The sequence below is a fragment of the Mustelus asterias genome, chromosome X (genome assembly GCF_964213995.1).
Source record: "Mustelus asterias chromosome X, sMusAst1.hap1.1, whole genome shotgun sequence".
NCBI lineage: Eukaryota > Metazoa > Chordata > Chondrichthyes > Carcharhiniformes > Triakidae > Mustelus > Mustelus asterias.
In genome coordinates, this window is record NC_135834.1 from 2,843,194 (window position 1) to 2,861,122 (window position 17,929).

Genomic DNA, 17,929 nt, shown 5'->3' on the forward strand with positions numbered 1-17,929 from the left:
TCTTCCATTTCTTATGAGCACATTCTGACCTTGGATCGCTTCCTCGAGTGTCCATGGTTCTGTGTTCTCCGCTGCAATGAAACAGAGACCACATCAATAGGTTAGGAAAATATTTGCTTCGTTTCACTGGCAGCATAAACAATGACAGCCCTCTTCCCCAACATGGACAAACCCAGGAGCCTCATTTCCTTCATAGCTTCTGCACCCAATACTCTGGAAACAGAAGTGGTTTTGCACCTTTGCTTAAAGAGGAAACTCTATTCATATTAGCTACTACACAACCGGAATGCTAGAAAGAAGATATGCTAATAGTTCTCATTTCACCTGGCTTGCAAGCTCTATATTTTCGACATTGATTGCAGACATTCTGTGCGGCCTTGCAAAAACATTCTGAAGCCGCACTAATTACAATAACACTTCAGAGAGTCAATTGACATAAAATCTCTTCCCAAGATGTTTGAAAGTATAAAAATATCGAGGTTTGAATGCGCAGCCCAAATAAATACAATAGTCAGAGTCATCAAATCATGCATACACTTTCAATGTGAGCAGACTGCCCTTGGTGGGGCTCTGCTTACCCTCTCTATAGGGGATTGCAATGCAATGCGTTCCCATCAGTTAACGAAGGAAATAGGAATACGTCAAAGACTAAATTTGCCTCCTATTTCAAAATGCACACCATAACCCACCAAATTCAAGACTGGTCTATTGCTGTTCTAGAACAGACACTGTGGTAGGGTTTCCACTTTGGGAAACTGTGCTAGTTTTCCCAAGTGCTGGGTCAAGACTTTGCTGCTTTTTGCATCATCATTGAGGGATCCTGTGTATGCATAGCCCTGTTTGCTTCAGTCTATGAAAAATTTTTACAAGATATTTCTGCCTATGCACAATTACATTTCAATGCTAGACTGTAGGGGTTAACTGATTCTGCTGAGCTGAAGACTACATGTCAAATCAGAAGGCATGATGGATTAGCTAAAAATTGACTGCATTCCTGAAGGGTACACAATGTAGGCAAACAACAGCTTCCCATAACAGCAGCTGTGAGGATTCTTTTTCTAGGCAGCGACAGCAGGCGAAAAACACTTCCAATAACGATATGGGTTGAAATATATTTTGGTTTTAGAGAGTTCAGTTCAGTTCTTAGATTAGAGGGACTGGCTTAGAAGCCAGTCTCCAAGCTCGCTTTTTTTGCTCATGTCATGTTAATTTTTAAAATTCTTCTCAATAAAAGAAAACCATTTTAAAACCCGTGCTGTCCTCTTATCTCTTCAAACGAATGAATGGACCCAACAATCATGAACATAAAATCTACCACAAGCAAGATCAATTAAGCAATGGTATTGAATACAATCAATTATTTTCAAAAAACAAAGAACAAAAAAAATTACAGCACAGCAACAGGCCCTTCGGCCCTCCAAGCCTGCACCGACCATGCTACCCGACTGAACTAAAATCCCTACCCTTCCGGGGACCATATCCCTCTATTCCCATCCTATTCATGTCCCATAAAACTCACTATCGTATCCGCTTCCACTACCTCCCCCAGCAGAGAGTTCCACGCACCCACCACTCTCTGTAAAAAACATGCCTCGTCCATCTCCTTTAAACCTTGCCCCTCGCACCTTAAACCTGTGCCCCCTAGTAATTGACTCTTCCACCCTGGGAAAAAGCTTCTGACCACCCACTCTGTCCATGCCCCCCATAATCTTGTAGACTTCTATCAGGTCGCCCCTCAACCTCCGTCGTTCCAGTGAGAACAAACCAAGTTTCTCCAACCTCTCCTCATAGCTAATGCCCTCCATACCAAGCAACATCCTGGTAAATCTTTTCTGTACCCTCTCCAAAGCCTCCACATCCTTCTGGTAGTGTGGTGACCAGAATTGAACACTATATTCCAAGTGCAGCCTCACTAAGGTTCTATAAAGCTGCAACATGACTTGCCAATTTTTAAACTCAATGCCCTGGTCGATGAAGGCAAGCATGCCGTATGCCTTCTTGACTACCTTCTCCACCTGCGTTGCCACTTTCAGTGACCTGTGTACCTGTACATCCAGATCCCTCTGCCTATCAATACTCCTAAGGGTTCTGCCATTTACTGTATATTTCACTCTTGCATTAAAAAATATCCCTTGATATTTTTAAGAAAGATGCGTTAAAATTTACTTATTAGAGTCACAAGTAGGCTTACATTAACACTGCAATGAAGTTACTTTGAAAATCCCCCCAGTCACCACACTCCTGTTCGGGTACACTGAGGAAGAATTTAGCACGGCCAATCCACCCTAACCAGCACATCTTTCGGAGGGTGGGAGGAAACCGGAGCACCCAGAGGAAACCCACGCAGACACGAGGAGAACGTGCAGAGTCCACACAGACCCAAGCCGGGAATCGAACCTGGGTCCCTGGAGCTGAGAGGCAGCAGTGCTAACCACTGTGCCACCCTGTGGTGACCCGATGCAGCTTGATTAACGTAGCTGAAAATAACTTTACCACAAAAAGCAAGCATTTAATCCAAGTGCTTGGCCCACCACATGTGAGTAACCTGATCTTTAATTAACTTAAAATTATTCTGAAAAATAGGCAGAACTATTAAATAGTTTAATTGGTATATACTGGTCAGTTTTTTATTGAATACTTAATAAGGTTTAAAAGATGACTAATAATGTGCTTGCACCTGAAACAAACAGCTCAAGATCTTTCTTGAAAGGCTACAATGAGCGCAATCAATGAAAAAGCAAAATACTGCGGATAGAATTCCTACAGTGCAGAAGGAGCTCATCGAGCCTACACCGACCACAATCCCACCAAGGCACTAGCCCCGTAACCCCATGCATTTACCCTGCTAGTCCCCTGACACTAAGGTCAATTTAGCATGGCCAATCCACCTAACCCACACATCTTTGGATGCTGGAATCTGAAACAGAAACAGAAAATGCTGGAAAATTTCAGCAGGTCTGACAGTGTCTGTGGGGAGAGAATAGAGCCAACGTTTGGAGTCTGGATGTGCAGATCAAAATGCTTGCTGTATTCTCTCTCCACCGATGCGGTCAGATCTACTGAGTGATTAATTCAATCTGGGGGTGGGGTGGGGGGGGGCCAGTTTTGTGGGGTGCAAAAAAAGTCACAGAAACATGTGCACTGGATGTAATTTGTATTTAAAACTGGGAGAAACTGTTCTCATTGCTGGAAAAATCAAGAACCAGACAGTGCACAGATGGAAAGCAATTGGCAAAAGAAGCAATGGTGACATTTGGAACAACTTTGTCTTGCAAGTGGTTAGGAACTGGAATGCACTGAGAGTGTGGGAGAGACAGAGTCAATTCAGGCTGCAAAAAGGAATTGATCACCAGCAAAAACAGAAAAAACATGCAGGGCTATGGGGAAAAGATGAACTGCTTCTTCAGGATGCCAGCAGAGACACAATGAGCCAAGTGGCCTCCTTCTGAGCTGGAATTATTCTACAATCTTTTGAGCTGGTTTCGCTGAAAGCAAGTATCACCATAGCGGGCAGTCTTCCCCACCGTATTTACCCCCCCAATCAACAAACCCGACTTCAAACGGATAGGGTCAAAAAACATTCAACGGATTGAATGGGCGAGAAAGCACCTTTGTAATTTTCGCACTCTGTCTCAGCGACAAGCACTCAAAGATCACATGTGCCACAGGTTTGCAGCAGAGAAATTCTCGCTCTATTCCACCTCCACAATATGACTTCACAACATTGTGAAATATTCCTCATTTGTCGCACCAGCCGTCCTCGAAGCTCCTGAGATTATGAATGACAATTCTACACTAATCGGTTGCACTATTGGCTCATTGCCAGAAACGTCTGTTAGATTCTCATTTCTTCCAACCAGTCAGCAGACACAGAGGACTTTCCCATCACAACAAACTCTGGTCCCAGAGGGGAGCTGGCAGTGTTAACACACTGCGCAATCAGGAGATAATACAGGAGAATACTGTTACGCACTCCACCTTGACATCCAGTGTCATAAGTGCTCACAAGGATTATTAAACACATTCAGAAATCCACTAAAACATTTGCAGCTTAAGGCAGCAAGATAGACACAAATATCACAACCTTGCAGCACGGTGGCACAGTGTTTAGCACTGCTGTCTCACAGCGCAAGGGACACGGGTTTGATTCCCGGCTTGGGTGACTGTGTGGAGTTGGCATGTTCTCCATGTGCCTGCATGGGGTTCCTCCCACAATCCAAAGATGTGTAGGTTAGGGTGGATTGCCCATGCTAAATTGCCCCTTAGTGTCCAAAGATGTGAAGCTTAGGTGGATTGGCCAATGTGTGGTGTTGTAGGTGGGATGTTCTTTGTAATGATACTGTGCCTTTAAGAAATGTATTTGAGCCATGTTCTTGTGCAGGTTCTGTTGTAGCAGTTTTTTATGCACTTGGAGCCGTTCTGTCTACCGGCATCCTGTGTTGCTGCTGCAGCAGCCTAATTGCGAGAACATTTAAGCTTAGATGCTCTTTTTGAGTTGAGAGAGAGGACTGCCTCTCTTTTTCCCTCTCCAAAGTTGGAGACTGGAATCCGGCAGGTGATAAGTCTCTTTCTCGAAGGGTCTGCTGTACGAGAGTGAATCTTTCTCTGAGAGGTGCTGTTTTGGAAGCTGCAGAGAGAGGGGTATCCCTTTCTGTCTCTGAAGTCTGGAGACTGGGAGCTGCCAGAGACTAGCTTTACTTCTCTGAAGCTTTGCTGTTTTGAGGATATATCCTTTTCTGAAAACTGCTGTCTGGATCTCTGTCCAGAAGTTTTAAAAAGCTGAAAATCTCGCATCACGTGAGCACCTTTGGCTTCTGTGCTAACTGGTTCTACAGAAGGAATTTGTGTCTGTGGGGGATACTACTGAATTGGAACAACAGAGATAGCTAGCTGTTAACAATCATACTTTGTCATGTTTTATGTATTTTAATTGGTAAAAGTTATGCCAATCCTTTTTGTTATATTCTGTGTTCTTAAATAAACCTTGTTTGATAAAAGCTCCCTAGTGGGTCACTTGAATCATACCTGGAGTGAAACACCCTATGCTCACTCTAATGCCAAAATCAAATGTAATAGTTGGGGTCTAGGCTAACTTCATCAATACCTTGGAGTTTCTGATCTGGTCCCGAACATCTTTTGGAGAGTTGGTGCAGACTTGATGGGCTGAATAGCCTCCCTTCTGCATTGTAGGGATTCTATCATTTTTTAAGCCGCCAGCTTCTCACCTGGAATTCCAGCTGTGCATTTGGGTCTTCACCATCTTTCTCCACTTCCTCCTTACTGGATGTTCTGAATGCAGATTTATTTTTAATCAACGATTCCTCCACCAATTTCTTCTCCGATTCCTTCATGATTTCCAAAGTTTCTTGAGTGTTATTACTATTGGACATCTTCAGGATATGAAAATAATTAAGGGTGTGCTAGACAGCAGAAACCTGAAACAAGCACCAACATATGTTCATTGCAATGATGTGGACGACAAAATTAAGCTCCTAATTTTGACTTTTGAAATGCATGGCATTTTTAAAAACATTGGTATTCCCTCTTATGATACGTTAAAGATCTGGGAAACAACCATCACTTCTTAAGATTTTGGCTCAGACCTTTCTGCATCAAGTTTTTTTTTTAAATTGAGCTGTACAATGCATTATCCTTGGTTCAGTGAGACCACTCTTAACCCAAATTAGATGTTGTAGATTTAAGTCCCATTTCAAAGATATTAATTAAAAAAACAGCTCTGACACTTCAGTATAGTTCAGTATATAAAAAGTATCACATTTCAGGTAAAATATTAAACTGAGCCCTGTATATCTCCCCTCAAGTAGACATACAAGATCCTGGGGTACTATCTGAATAACAGCAGGGGAGTTAGCCAAAATTTAATGGCTCAACCAACATCATTATCTGATCCTTATCACATTACTATTCATGGGCAGCACAGTGGTTAGCACTGCTGCCTCACAGCACCAGGGACCCGGATTAGATTCCTGCCTCGGGTGACTGTGCGTGGGGAGTTTGCACGTTCTCCCCGTGTCTGCATGGGTTTCCTCTGGGTTCTCTGGTTTTCTCTCACAGTCCAAAAGACATATAGGTTACATGGATTGACGATGCTAAAATGTCTCTCAATGTCCAAAGATGTGTAGGTTAGGTGGATTGGCCATGGTAAATGTGTGGGGTACAGGGATGGAACAGGGGAGAGGGCCTGGGTAATATACTTTGTCAAAGAGTCGGTGCAGACTCGATGGGCCAAATGGCCTCTTCTGCACTGTAGGGATTCTATGATTCTACAGGAGTATGTTGCACGAAAACTGGCTGCCACATATCCTACAACAGAGACAGCACTTCAAAGGTACTTGGTTGGCTGCAGAGCATTGTGGGACATCCTAAGATAATGAAATGCACTATATAAACGGAATTTATTTACAACTTCATTGGTCAGAGTACATCACATGCCGTGCTAACTCATGCACCGATACAGGGATATGCACAGTCAGTATATCTGGGTGCCACCTTCATTAACAGCACTGAGGTCACTCTATGGAAACCACCCAGTTAAGTCTTGGTTTCCCAACTCCAGACACAATGTACATTTCATGATTGCATTCAGCAAAGATCTCCAGATGCTTTATCCAGCTTCACATGGCAGTATGTCAGGTTCTGTCACATCGGCAGTATTTGTGCAGGAATCATGTCAGCTAGTGTGACATTTTCCCTCCCTAGCCTAGGGGTGTTGAGGTCATTATTCATAAATGGCTTCCAAAAGAGCACTTCATTCTATCCTTAGGGATATTTAAGGCTGTGATAGAAAGATTTTTGTTTGCTCAGGAAACCAAGGGACACATGGAGCAGGCAGGAAAAATGGAACTGAAACAGAAAATTCACCACAACTATATTGAACTGTTGGAGTAAACCAGCAAAGAGCTGGGACAATGAACAGAATGGACTCCTTTGGTGCCAGAAGCTTCTTCTTCCACTCCCCAGATTTGTAACATTGTTCATTTAAATGGAGTTCAAAGATATGTAGGTTAGGCGGATTAGCCATGCTAAATTGCCCCTTAGTGCCTAAAGATGTGCAGGTTGGGTGGATTGGCCATGACAAATTGTCCCCTTAGTGTCCAATGATGTGTAGGTTAAGGGAATTGGTCATGCTAAATTGTCCCTTAGTGTCCACAGATGTGCAGGTTAGGTGGATTGGTTATGCTAAATTGCCCCTTAGGGTCCAATGATGTGCAAGTTCAAATCCCACCACAGCAGCTGGTGGAACTTAACTTCAATTACTAATATTTATCCTCACTCAATGTTGCAAAAAAAGATTATCTGGTCATTATTGCATTGTTGTGGGAGTTTGCTGTGTTCAGATTGGCTGCAATGTTTCCAACATCAATCACAACAGTGATTGTAGTTCAAAAAGTACTTAATTGGCTAGTAAGTGTTTTGCAATGTCCTGAGGTCATGAAATGCACTACGTAAATGGAAATTTTTCTTTGTGATATTGGAAAAGATCGAAAATGGAGGGATTACTGAACACGGCAGCTCGAGTGAATAAATGCCGGGAAAGTGTAATGAATCCAGGATATTTTGTTCATTTTGTCATTTCAACAGTACATCTTAATCAGTTTTCTTTGCAATCAGATCAAAAGCCACCCTTCCTAGTCTCCCTGGCAATGTCATGAGCATTCTCTCGCTTTATTTTCCTGAATGTCAAGATGCCAAGTTATTAAAAAACAGCATCTTAATTATTGAGATGTCTTTGTGAAGAATGCTATTAAATTCCAAATGTTAGCAATGGAACAAATACAAGAGGGATGTATAAATCATGTTTAAAGTTCCAAAGCTCAGCAACTGGAGGAAACTAATCGAAAGTAATTTTTTGGATTAAAATAAAAGAATTTTCCATTTAATTTGAATTAATCAATACACAACACAATAAAGTGGGAATTTTCTGTGAGATAATTAGATTTAAGCTGCTGTGAATTAACAACAGACTACTTCGACTACTTTGTCCATATCATCCCTGAGCAGCGATCAAAGTTATTGCAGAGGTGGTGTTTAGCGGCTGATCTGCTCTGCTCCTTTTTAACTTTGAAGGGGTCTCATTGTGACTTCAAGTTAGAACTGGTTTATTACCAACAATATATAGGTGCACAATCGACAGTCTGACAGAATTGCAATACACGCCTACTCTCTTCTGCTCCAACTCCAATTGAGCTTCCTCCCAACCCAGGACGGGCACCCTCGCCCCCGATTGGCTGGGCTTCCTGCGCTGCCTCTCCAGAGGGTCCGACTCAATCACGTGGCCCTCAGGGATTGTCCCTTTAAAGGGGCCACGCTGCCACAACCTCCATGCTCCAAATCTACCAGACAAAACAAGGCTCGTGAACTGCCTGCATAAATGCAAACAGTAACACTTCAGAGTCTCATTTTGTACAGCAGCAAATTTCTCCTAAGTGCACTAATTGGCTTGAATTTCAAATCTGCAACAAATCAAAACCGAACAGGAAGGATAGACGCCAAAGAAAAGGAGGAACAAAACTACAAATCAGAAATCAGCAGCAATTAGAAAGGAAGAGGAGGGCAAGCAACAAAAAAATTCTTCAAAAATCCATTTGACAGCAAACTTGCTTCCTTAGTAATGAAGGAACAGTACTGGAAAACATATCTCTGAAGTTTCCCCATTCAGGAAATATACAATTCACTATAAAATCACTGAAACTAAATACCTAGTATTGTTTTGAGTTTGAAATTTCTCTAGTAAGGGTTCTACTCTTCCAGAAGCGTGTTGCCCTTTCAGGTGAATGGACCTGTCCATATTACTGCCATAATAAAGGGTCTGAATAAACAGGTTCAACCAGATTACAGGCTCAAACTATCCATAGACAAAATCGCCAGTAAGCAGCTTAAAGCCACCTACCCCCAGAGTCAAATGAGTATTATCACATCTTAAAGCTGGGAAGGCATTTTCAAAACTGACTGAACTGGTCATTTAGAGCCGTCAGAACTTGGCTGTTACATGCATCTGCTTCCAACAATATAACCACAGACTGACCGTGAACCACTCCACTGAAAATCACAAGATAATTGGAGAAGTGGTAGCACCTATGATCCATCATAGTTCATCCTTCCAGAATCGTCAAGCAGTTTCCAAACTATTCTTCAATAATTCCAGTTTTCAGCTCGACAACACAGAGTCCATCCCATGTAAGAATCACTGAGCAAAGAGAGATTCCTGACAATAGTCCTATATTTGCAGTTTACTTTTGAACCTCCGGTCCCTTATCTTCCTCTTTCACTCAAGTCATTTTGTAGATTTACCTCAAACATACTAACGTCAGACATAGGTGAGCCTCACATCTGTGGTGGGTAAATTGTTGGAAGGTATTTTAAGAGACAGGATCTATAGGCATTTAGAGATGCAAGGACTGATTAGGGACAGTCAGTATGGCTTTGCGAGTGGAAAATCATGTCTCACAAATTTGATTGAGTTTTTTGAAGGGGTAACCAAGAAGGTAGATGAGGGCAGTGCAGTTGATGTTGTCTACATGGACTTCAGCAAGGCCTTTGACAAGGTACCGCATGGTAGGTTGTTGCATAAAGTTAAATTTCACGGGATCCAGGGTGAGGTATCTAAATGGATACAAAATTGGCTTCTTGACAGAAGCCAGAGGGTGGTTGTCGAGAGTTGTTTTTCAAACTGGAGGCCTGTGACCTCAGGGTCAAGTGCTGGGCCCACTGTTATTTGTCATTTATATTAATGATTTGGATGAGAATATAGGGGGAATGGTTAGTAAGTTTGCAGATGACACCAAGATTGGTGGCATAGTGGAGAGTGAAGAAAGTTATCTCCAATTGCAACGGATCTTGATCAATTGAGCCAGTGGGCTTAACAATGGCAGATGGAGTTTAATTTAGACAAATGCGAGGTGATGCATTTTGGTAGATCGAACCAGGACAGGACTTACTCAGTTAATGGTAGGGCGTTGGGGAGAGTTACAGAACAAAGAGATCTAGGGGTACATGTTCATAGCTCCTTGAAAGTGGAGTCACAGGTGGACAGAGTGGTGAAGGCGGCATTCGGCATGCTTGGTTTCATCGGTCAGAACATTAAATACAGGAGTTGGGACATCTTGTTAAAGTTGTACAAGACATTGGTAAGAACAAAGAACAATACAGCACAGGAACAGGCCCTTCGGCCCTCCAAGCCTGCACCGATCATGTGTTCCTAACTAGACCATCCGTTTGTATCCCTCTATTCCCAGTCTGTTCATGAGGCTACCTAGATAAGTCTTAAATGATCCTAGCGTGTCTGCCTCAACCACCTTGCTTGGTAGTGTATTCCAGGCCCCCACCACCCTCTGTGTAAAATACGTAAGGTCACACTTGGAATACTGTGTCGGTCATCCTATTATAGAAAGGATATTATTAAACTAGAAAGAGTGCAGAAAAGATTTACTAGGATGCTACCGGGACTTGATGGATTGAGTTATAAGGAGAGGCTGGATAGACTAGGACTTTTTTCTCTGAAGCGTAGGAGGCTGAGGGGTGATCTTATAGAGGTCTATAAAATAATGAGGGGCATAGACAAGGTAGATCGTCAATATATTTTCCCAAAGGTAGGGGAGTCTAAAACTGGAGGGCATAGGTTTAAGGTGAGAGGGAAGAGATACAAAAGGGTCCAGAGGGGCAAGTTTTTCACAGAGGGTGGTGAGTGTCTGGAACAATCTGCCAGAGGTAGTAGTAGAGGCGGGTACAATTTTATCTTTTAAAAAGCATTTAGATCGTTACATGGATAAGATGGGTATAGAGGGATATGGGCCAAATGCGGGCAATTGGAATTAACTGAGGGGTTTAAAAACAAAAAGGGCGGCATGGACAATTTAGGCCGAAGGGCCTGTTTCCATGCTGTAAACCTCTATGACTCTATACTAAAGACATTTTACAGATTTAACTCAAACATACTAACGTCATTTTGCAGATTTCCCTCAAACACACTATCATTTTGCAGATATACCTCAAAAATACTAACGCCATTGTGCAGATTCACCAGAGATATACGAATGTCATTTTGCACATTTATCTCAAACACATGAACGTCATTTTGCAGATTTACCACAGACATACTAACATCATTTTGCTGATTTACCTCAAACATACTAACATTATTTTGCAGATTTTCCTCATGCTCCAAATGGCTCACAATTTTATATCCATCTCAACATTTACTTTTCAGATGTTTCTCCAGTCTTTTCTCATTCCCTCTGATGCTAGCTGTAAACCACATGGCTCAATGCTCTGTCCCCCAACCTGGAGTGTCTCCCTTGCTCTTCAGTAATTGGAAATGGAGCGAGTGCTCAAGGGTGGGTCTGAATAAGAGCACTGCAGTTTGATCACAACATCTGGTGACTTATATTCCACTGCTTTGGTCATGTAATTCACTGGCATTCTGTTGGCTTTGTTGCTGCGCATTGTTCTGACATAGTGAACACTGGAGTATAAGACTCTTGCCAGGTCTTTTTTCAGCTGTACCTACTGCCACAACATTCATGGAGTAGGTGCATTCTCCATTTTTCTTCCTATGTGTCAGTTAGATTACTCCAAAATAACTTCAAGTTGAAACAGACATGCCAAACAATCAGATATGAATTGGAAAGATAATGGCCCTCACTCTCATGCAGAGAAACTGCTCCCAATTAAAAGGTGGTAAATGGTGACATTCTGCAACACATAAAAGGAATGTTAAACAAATCTACGGGAGGTATTTGAGAGTCTTTACCCGTGCAGAATCTGCAAAGTAACACAAAAAAGATCCAGACAAACCAAGCAAGTTTAGAAAATCTTTGAATCCGTACCAGGAGCTGTAGCCTGTAGCAATTTTGTGCTAAACCCGTATCACATAAAAAGCAAGTGCTCCTTTTGTGGTCGAAGAAGTGGTGCCTCAATGGAACTGGACCCGTTCAGTGCCTTCAAATGTGCATCTCATGTTGCTGATAGTTGTGGAGTTCTCTGGATCGAGTACAATAGGTCTATGGTCAAAGCATGCCGCTGTCTCTCCTGAGCTCCCTGTGGATATAAAAGGAAAGCTATCAGATCAGAGAAATTTTCTTTTTCATGGGCCTTATCTGTCAAAACTGTTGCATTAACAAGGGTTGTTTGAACAGCTTTTGCTTTCAGCACAGATTTTCATGGGAAGACAAATTGAGTTTAATGCCTTTCACCAAACCTACAGGTGAATAAGAGCAGTGAGAATCCACTTAGTCACAATTTGTCCAAAGTCTTTAAAAAACACACCACTACCACCAGCGTTAGCAGCACTCCAACCCAAGATTAGAAGATTGCGGCTGCAAGTCCCACTCCAAAATCTGGACGCAAAAGTCTAGGCTGACACTCCCTGTGCAGTACTCGAGAGTGCTGCACTGTCAGAGGCGCAGTCTTTCAGAAGAGACATCAAACTGAGGCCCAATCTGCCTAATTAGGTGGATGTAAAAGTTACCAAGGCACTATACTGAGGAACAGGGGAGTTCTACTTGGCCTTTTTTAAGGCATCACAAAAATAAAATATCTAATCGTCATCACATTGCTATTTGTGGGAATTTGTTGAGTTCCAATTAGCTGCTGCACTTTCTAAATTACAACAGCAACTACACTTCAAAAAAGTACTCCAGTGGTTGTAAAGCACTTTGGATTTGTGGTGGTCGTGACTGGCGCTCTATATAAATGCAAGTTTTTTTTTAAAAACAGAGGCATATTTTAGGATCAAGTCATGCCATTTCATAAATGAGCATTGGATGCATCAAGGGTGTATCGACAGACAATGTGCAAGGTAACGTACAACATAAAATCACAACGAAGAAATTCCGACATTGGGGGGGGGGGTGTGGATTCTCCCGTCCGCCATGGGAATCGCAGTGGGCGGGGACGGACCACGCAAAGGTCCACTGACGTCCGGTTTTGGGACACGAGTGGCTGGAGAATCCCATCCTAGATTCTGCACAAGTACCTCCTCTGTGTAAAACATGAAGCAGAGTACAAAAGCAGCATCCAGTCGAGATCCATAATGTTTGACAGCGAAAGTAACCTAAAGTTTCTAAAACAGAACGGGATCCGTACAAATGTCTGAAGTGAATTTGCAAGAATCAGAATGGAGCGCGATTGCGAATTATACCCCTTGCACCTCTCTTTTACACCACATTGTTCTAGCATCACTACTTTCCTCTATCACAAACAGCTCAAGTTCCCAAAGCCAAAAGCTCAAAGGAGATTTGCTTTGTGCTTGACATTATTAACATAAGCTGTGAAATGGTCCAGTAGTTTCTATGGACTGAGAAAGATTGAAGTCAGGTTCTGTATGATCAAAATGCTTTCCTTAAATTTGAAGTCAAGGAACAAAAGCAGATTCCACTGCATGACTACCAAGAAGAGTTTTAACAACACCAGGCTAAAGTCCAACAGGTTTATTTGGTAGAAAATGCCATTAGCTTTTGGAGCGCTGCTCTTTTGCTCCGAAAGCTAATGGTATTTGCTACCAAATAAACCTGTTGGACTTTAACCTGGTGTTGTTAAACTTCTTACTGTGTTCACCCCAGTCCAACGCCGGCATCTCCAAATCATGACTACCAAGAAGGACAGTAAGTAGTCTAACAACACCAGGTTAAAGTCCAACAGGTTTATTTGGTAGCAAAAGCCACTAGCTTTCGGAGCGCTGCTCCTTGGTCAGGTAAGCGGAGTGGCTTTTGCTACCAAATAAACCTGTTGTACTTTAACCTGGTGTTGTGAGACTTCTTACTGTGTTTACCCCAGTCCAATGCCGGCATCTCCACATCATGACTACCAAGAAGGAGCCATGTGTCTATTGATACTGCTTCAATGATGTAGCTTGGTCAAGTTCAGAAAGTTCCTGTGTCTGCTGCATATCATATTCCAGATGTGACAGGCAGACAACAGTTGTCGAGTAATTTCAGTCTGGATTATGATCAGCAGCTAAAATTTACAAGCAATTCATAGACTTAATAAACCCTAAAAAATTAGATGCATCTCCAATTACAGTTCCCACATCTTCCATGTTTATCACAAGCCTCTAACAGACAAAATAGCACTAATCATTTGCTATTACCTTAGGAATCAATTGCTGGACTCGGAGGAGAGAAGAGAGAGAGACCAGGATCGAGAGTCCTGAAGGTTGTGTTTCCTGCCTGATGCTTGGGATATCTCATCGGGGCTGCAGAGAAACTTGAAGTGGGAGGGTAAAAATCCATTTGCTGTAGTCCACGTAGGTACCAACAACATAGATAAAACAAGGGCAGAGGTTCTGCTAAGGGAGTATGAACAGCTAGGAGCTAAATTAAAAAGCAGAACCAAAAAGGTGGTAATCTCTAGATTACTACCTGAGCCACGAGCTAATTGGCGCAGGGTCAATAAGATTAAGCAGGTAAATGTGTGGCTTAAAAATAGGCGTGGGAGGAATGAGTTTGAATTCATGGGATATTGGCACCAGTACTGGGGAAAAAAGGACCTGTTCCAATGGGACTGAATTGTGCTGGGACCAGAGGCCTAGCGAATTGCATAACTAGGGTCGTAGATGGGACTTTAAACTGAATGGGTGGGCGGGTTCAGTTGTAGGGAGAATTAGAAAGCCCAAATTAAAGGAGGAGGCAAGAGTGCAGGTTAGTGATGTGGCAGATGGTTACCAGACAATAAAGGTGAGGGACAGACAGGTGAATGTCTTTATGTACCAAGGAATTATAAAAGAGTCGGGAAATTTACCAGTAGAACAAATTTAAAAGCTTTGTATCTAAATGCACAAAGTATTCGGAACAAAATTAATGAGTTAATGGCGCGAAGAGAAACAAAAGGGTATGATTTGGTAGCAATTACTGAGACATGGTTACAAGGAGACCAGGTCTGGGGATTGAATATCCAAGGGTACTCAGCATTTCAGAAAGACAGACTGAACGGAAAAGGAGGTGGTGTAGCTTTGCTGATGAAGAAAGGGATCAGTGTTGTAATGAGAAATGACATAAGCATAAGGGAGATCAAGATGTGGAATCAGTCTGGGTAGAAGTAAGAAATGTTAAAGGGAAGAAGTACTTGGTAGGAGTAATCTATAGGTCCCCAAGCAGTAATTCCATAGTGGGGCACAGTATAAACCAGGAAATACTGGGGGCAAGAAAGGTACAGCAATAATCATGGGTGATTTTAATATGCACATAGATTGGAAGAATCAAATTGGCAAGGGTAGCCTGGAGACAGAGTTCATTGACTGCATTAGAGATTGTTTCTTGGAACAGTACGTTGTGGAACCAACCAGGGAACAGGCTACTCTGGATTTGGTATTGTGTAATGAGGAGGGATTAACCTCATAGTTAAGGAGCATCTGGGGAATAGTGACCATAGTGTGATAGAATTCAAAATTCAGTTTAGGGGAGAAAAAGTGGAGTCCCACACTAGTGTTCTGGAATTAAACAAAGGAAATTACAGAGGCATGAGGGCAGATCTGGCCCAAGTAGAGTGGGCAGGAAGTCTAAAAGGTCGGACGGTGGATGAGCAGTGGCAGTTGTTTAAGGAGATACTTAATTCCTCACAAGTAGGGGCGGCACAGTGGTTAGCACTGCTGCCTCACAGCGCCAGGGACCCAGGTTCAATTCCCGCTTGGGTCACTGCCTGTGTGGAGTTCGCACGTTCTCCCCGTGTCTGCGTGGGTTTCCTCCAGATGCTCTGGTTTCCTCCCAAAGATGTGCGGGTTAGGTGGATTGGCCATGCTAAATTGCCCCTTAGTGTCAGGGCGACAGGCTGGGGTAAATACATGGGATTATGGGGATTGGGCCTGGGTGGGATTGTGGTCGGTGCAGACTCGGTGGGCCGAATGGCCTCCTTCTGAACTGTAGGATTCTATGATTCTAAAATATATCCCAGGGAGATGGTAAGGGGGGTAAAAACATCCATGGCTAAACAAGGAGGTCAAGGACAATATAAAGACAAAAACTAAGGTATACCATATTGCAAATGCTAGCGGCAGGCTGGAAGATTGGGAAACTTGCAAACAAAGGGATGCTAAAAAGTAATAAAAAAGAGCTAAGGTAAATTACAAAAGAAAACTAGCGCAAAATATCAAGAAGGATTGCAAACGCTTCTGTAGGTATATAAAAGGGAAGAGAGTCGCTCGGGTGAACGTTGGTCCCTTGGAAGATGAAGCCGGAGAGTTAATAGTGGGGAGCACTGAAATGGCAGAGATGCTAAATCAACACTTTGCCTCAGTTTTCATAGTGGAGGACAGTAGTACCATTCCTATAGGAACGGACAAGTCAGAGGTAAGTGAAAGGGTAGAACTTAGAACAATCAACATCGATAGGGAAAAGGTACTCAGAAAACTATTGGGATTGAGGGTAGACAAGTCCCCCGGGCCCGATAGCCTACATCTAAGGGTATTAAAGGAAGTGGCGGCAGAGATAGTGGATCCATTTGGTTATAATATTCCAAAATTCCCTGGACATGGGAAAGGTTCTATGGATTGGAAAAAAGCTAATGCCCTAATTCAAAAAGGGAGGGGGGCAAAATGTGGGAAATTACAGACCAGTTAGTTTAATATCTGTTGTTGGGAAAGTGATCAATTAAGGAAGCAATATCAAGACATTTGGAAAGTCAAAACGTTATCCATCAGAGTCAGCGTGGTTTTATGAAGGGTAAATCCTGTTTGACTAGTTTGCTCGAGTTCTTCAAAGATGTAACAAGCAAAGTGGAAAATGGGGATTCTGTAGATGTAGTATATCTGGACTTCGGGAAGGCGTTTGATAAGGTGCCACACAAAAGGTTAATTCACAAGGTTAGATTACATGGGATTAGGGGTCATTTATTAGCTTGGATAGGTGACTGGCTGGTGGACAGAAGACAGAGAGTCGGGATAAATGGGTTTTTATCTGGATGGGAAAAAGTAACTAGTGGGGTGCCACAGGGTCCGTCCTTGGGCCCCAGCTATTTACAATCTATATTAACAACTTGGATACAGGGATAGAAGACTCTATCGCCAAATTTGCAGGTGACACAAAAATAGGTGGGACAGTAAGTTGCAAAGAGGAAATATGTTCTATGTTCTAAGAACCTTACAAGTGGATGTAGATAGGTTAGGAGAGTGGGCCAAAATGTGGCAGGTGGAGTTTAACGTGGATAAGTGTGAGGTCATGCATTTTAGTCAGAAAAATGGAAAGGCGACTGATTATCTAAATGGGGAGAGACTTCGGGGTGCTCCAATGCAGAGGGATCTGGGTGTTCTCGTTCATGAGTCACAGAAAACCAGCGTGCAGGTACAGCAGATAATAAAGAAAGTGAATGGAATGTTGGCGTTTATAGCGAAAGGAATAGAATATAAAGGTGAGGAAGTATTGTTGCAACTATACAAGGCATTGGTGAGGCTGCACCTGGAGTATTGTGCACAGTTTTGGTCCCCGTATTTGAGGAAAGATGTAGTGGCATTGGAGGCAGTTCAGAGGAGGTTCACTAGATTGATTCCAGAGATGAGAGGTTTGTTGTATGAAGAGAGATTGAACAGTTTAGGCCGACACTCTCTGGAATTTAGAAGAATGAGGGGAGATCAAATTGAGGTATACAAGATGATAAAAGGTATGGATAAAGTAGACGTGGAGCAGATGCTTCCTCTTGTGGGGCATTCTAGGACGAGAAGTCATAGTCTTAGGATAAGGGACAGCAAATTTAAAACAGAGTTGAGGAGAAACTACTTCTCCCAAAGGGTTGTGAATCTGTGGAATTCGCTGCCCCAAAGTGCGGTGGATGCTGGGACAGTGAGTATATTTGAGGAGTTAGACAGATTTTTAATTGGTAATGGGTTGAAGGGTTATGGGGAGAAGGCAGGAAAATGGGGATGAGGAGCATATCAGCCATGGCGGAGCGGACTCGATGGGCCGAATGGTCTAATTCTGCTCCT

The 17,929-nt window shown here is 42.7% G+C and overlaps 1 protein-coding gene across 18 annotated transcripts in view; it reads right to left on the reverse strand.

Moving 5' to 3' along the window:
* Nucleotides 1–17,929, reverse strand: part of r3hdm2 (R3H domain containing 2) — a 337,844-nt gene that overhangs the window by 172,289 nt on the left and 147,626 nt on the right. For 17 of the 18 annotated variants that reach the window (XM_078201199.1, XM_078201196.1, XM_078201201.1 and 14 more), the window contains 3 exons: nucleotides 11,847–12,057; nucleotides 5,226–5,435; nucleotides 30–71 (listed from right to left, as the gene is read on the reverse strand). In XM_078201199.1, the coding sequence (XP_078057325.1) occupies nucleotides 30–71; nucleotides 5,226–5,390 (207 nt within the window). In that variant the 5' untranslated portion in view covers nucleotides 5,391–5,435; nucleotides 11,847–12,057. The remainder of the gene's footprint in view (nucleotides 1–29; nucleotides 72–5,225; nucleotides 5,436–11,846; nucleotides 12,058–17,929) is intronic. The other variant, XM_078201193.1, reaches the window with a different exon arrangement.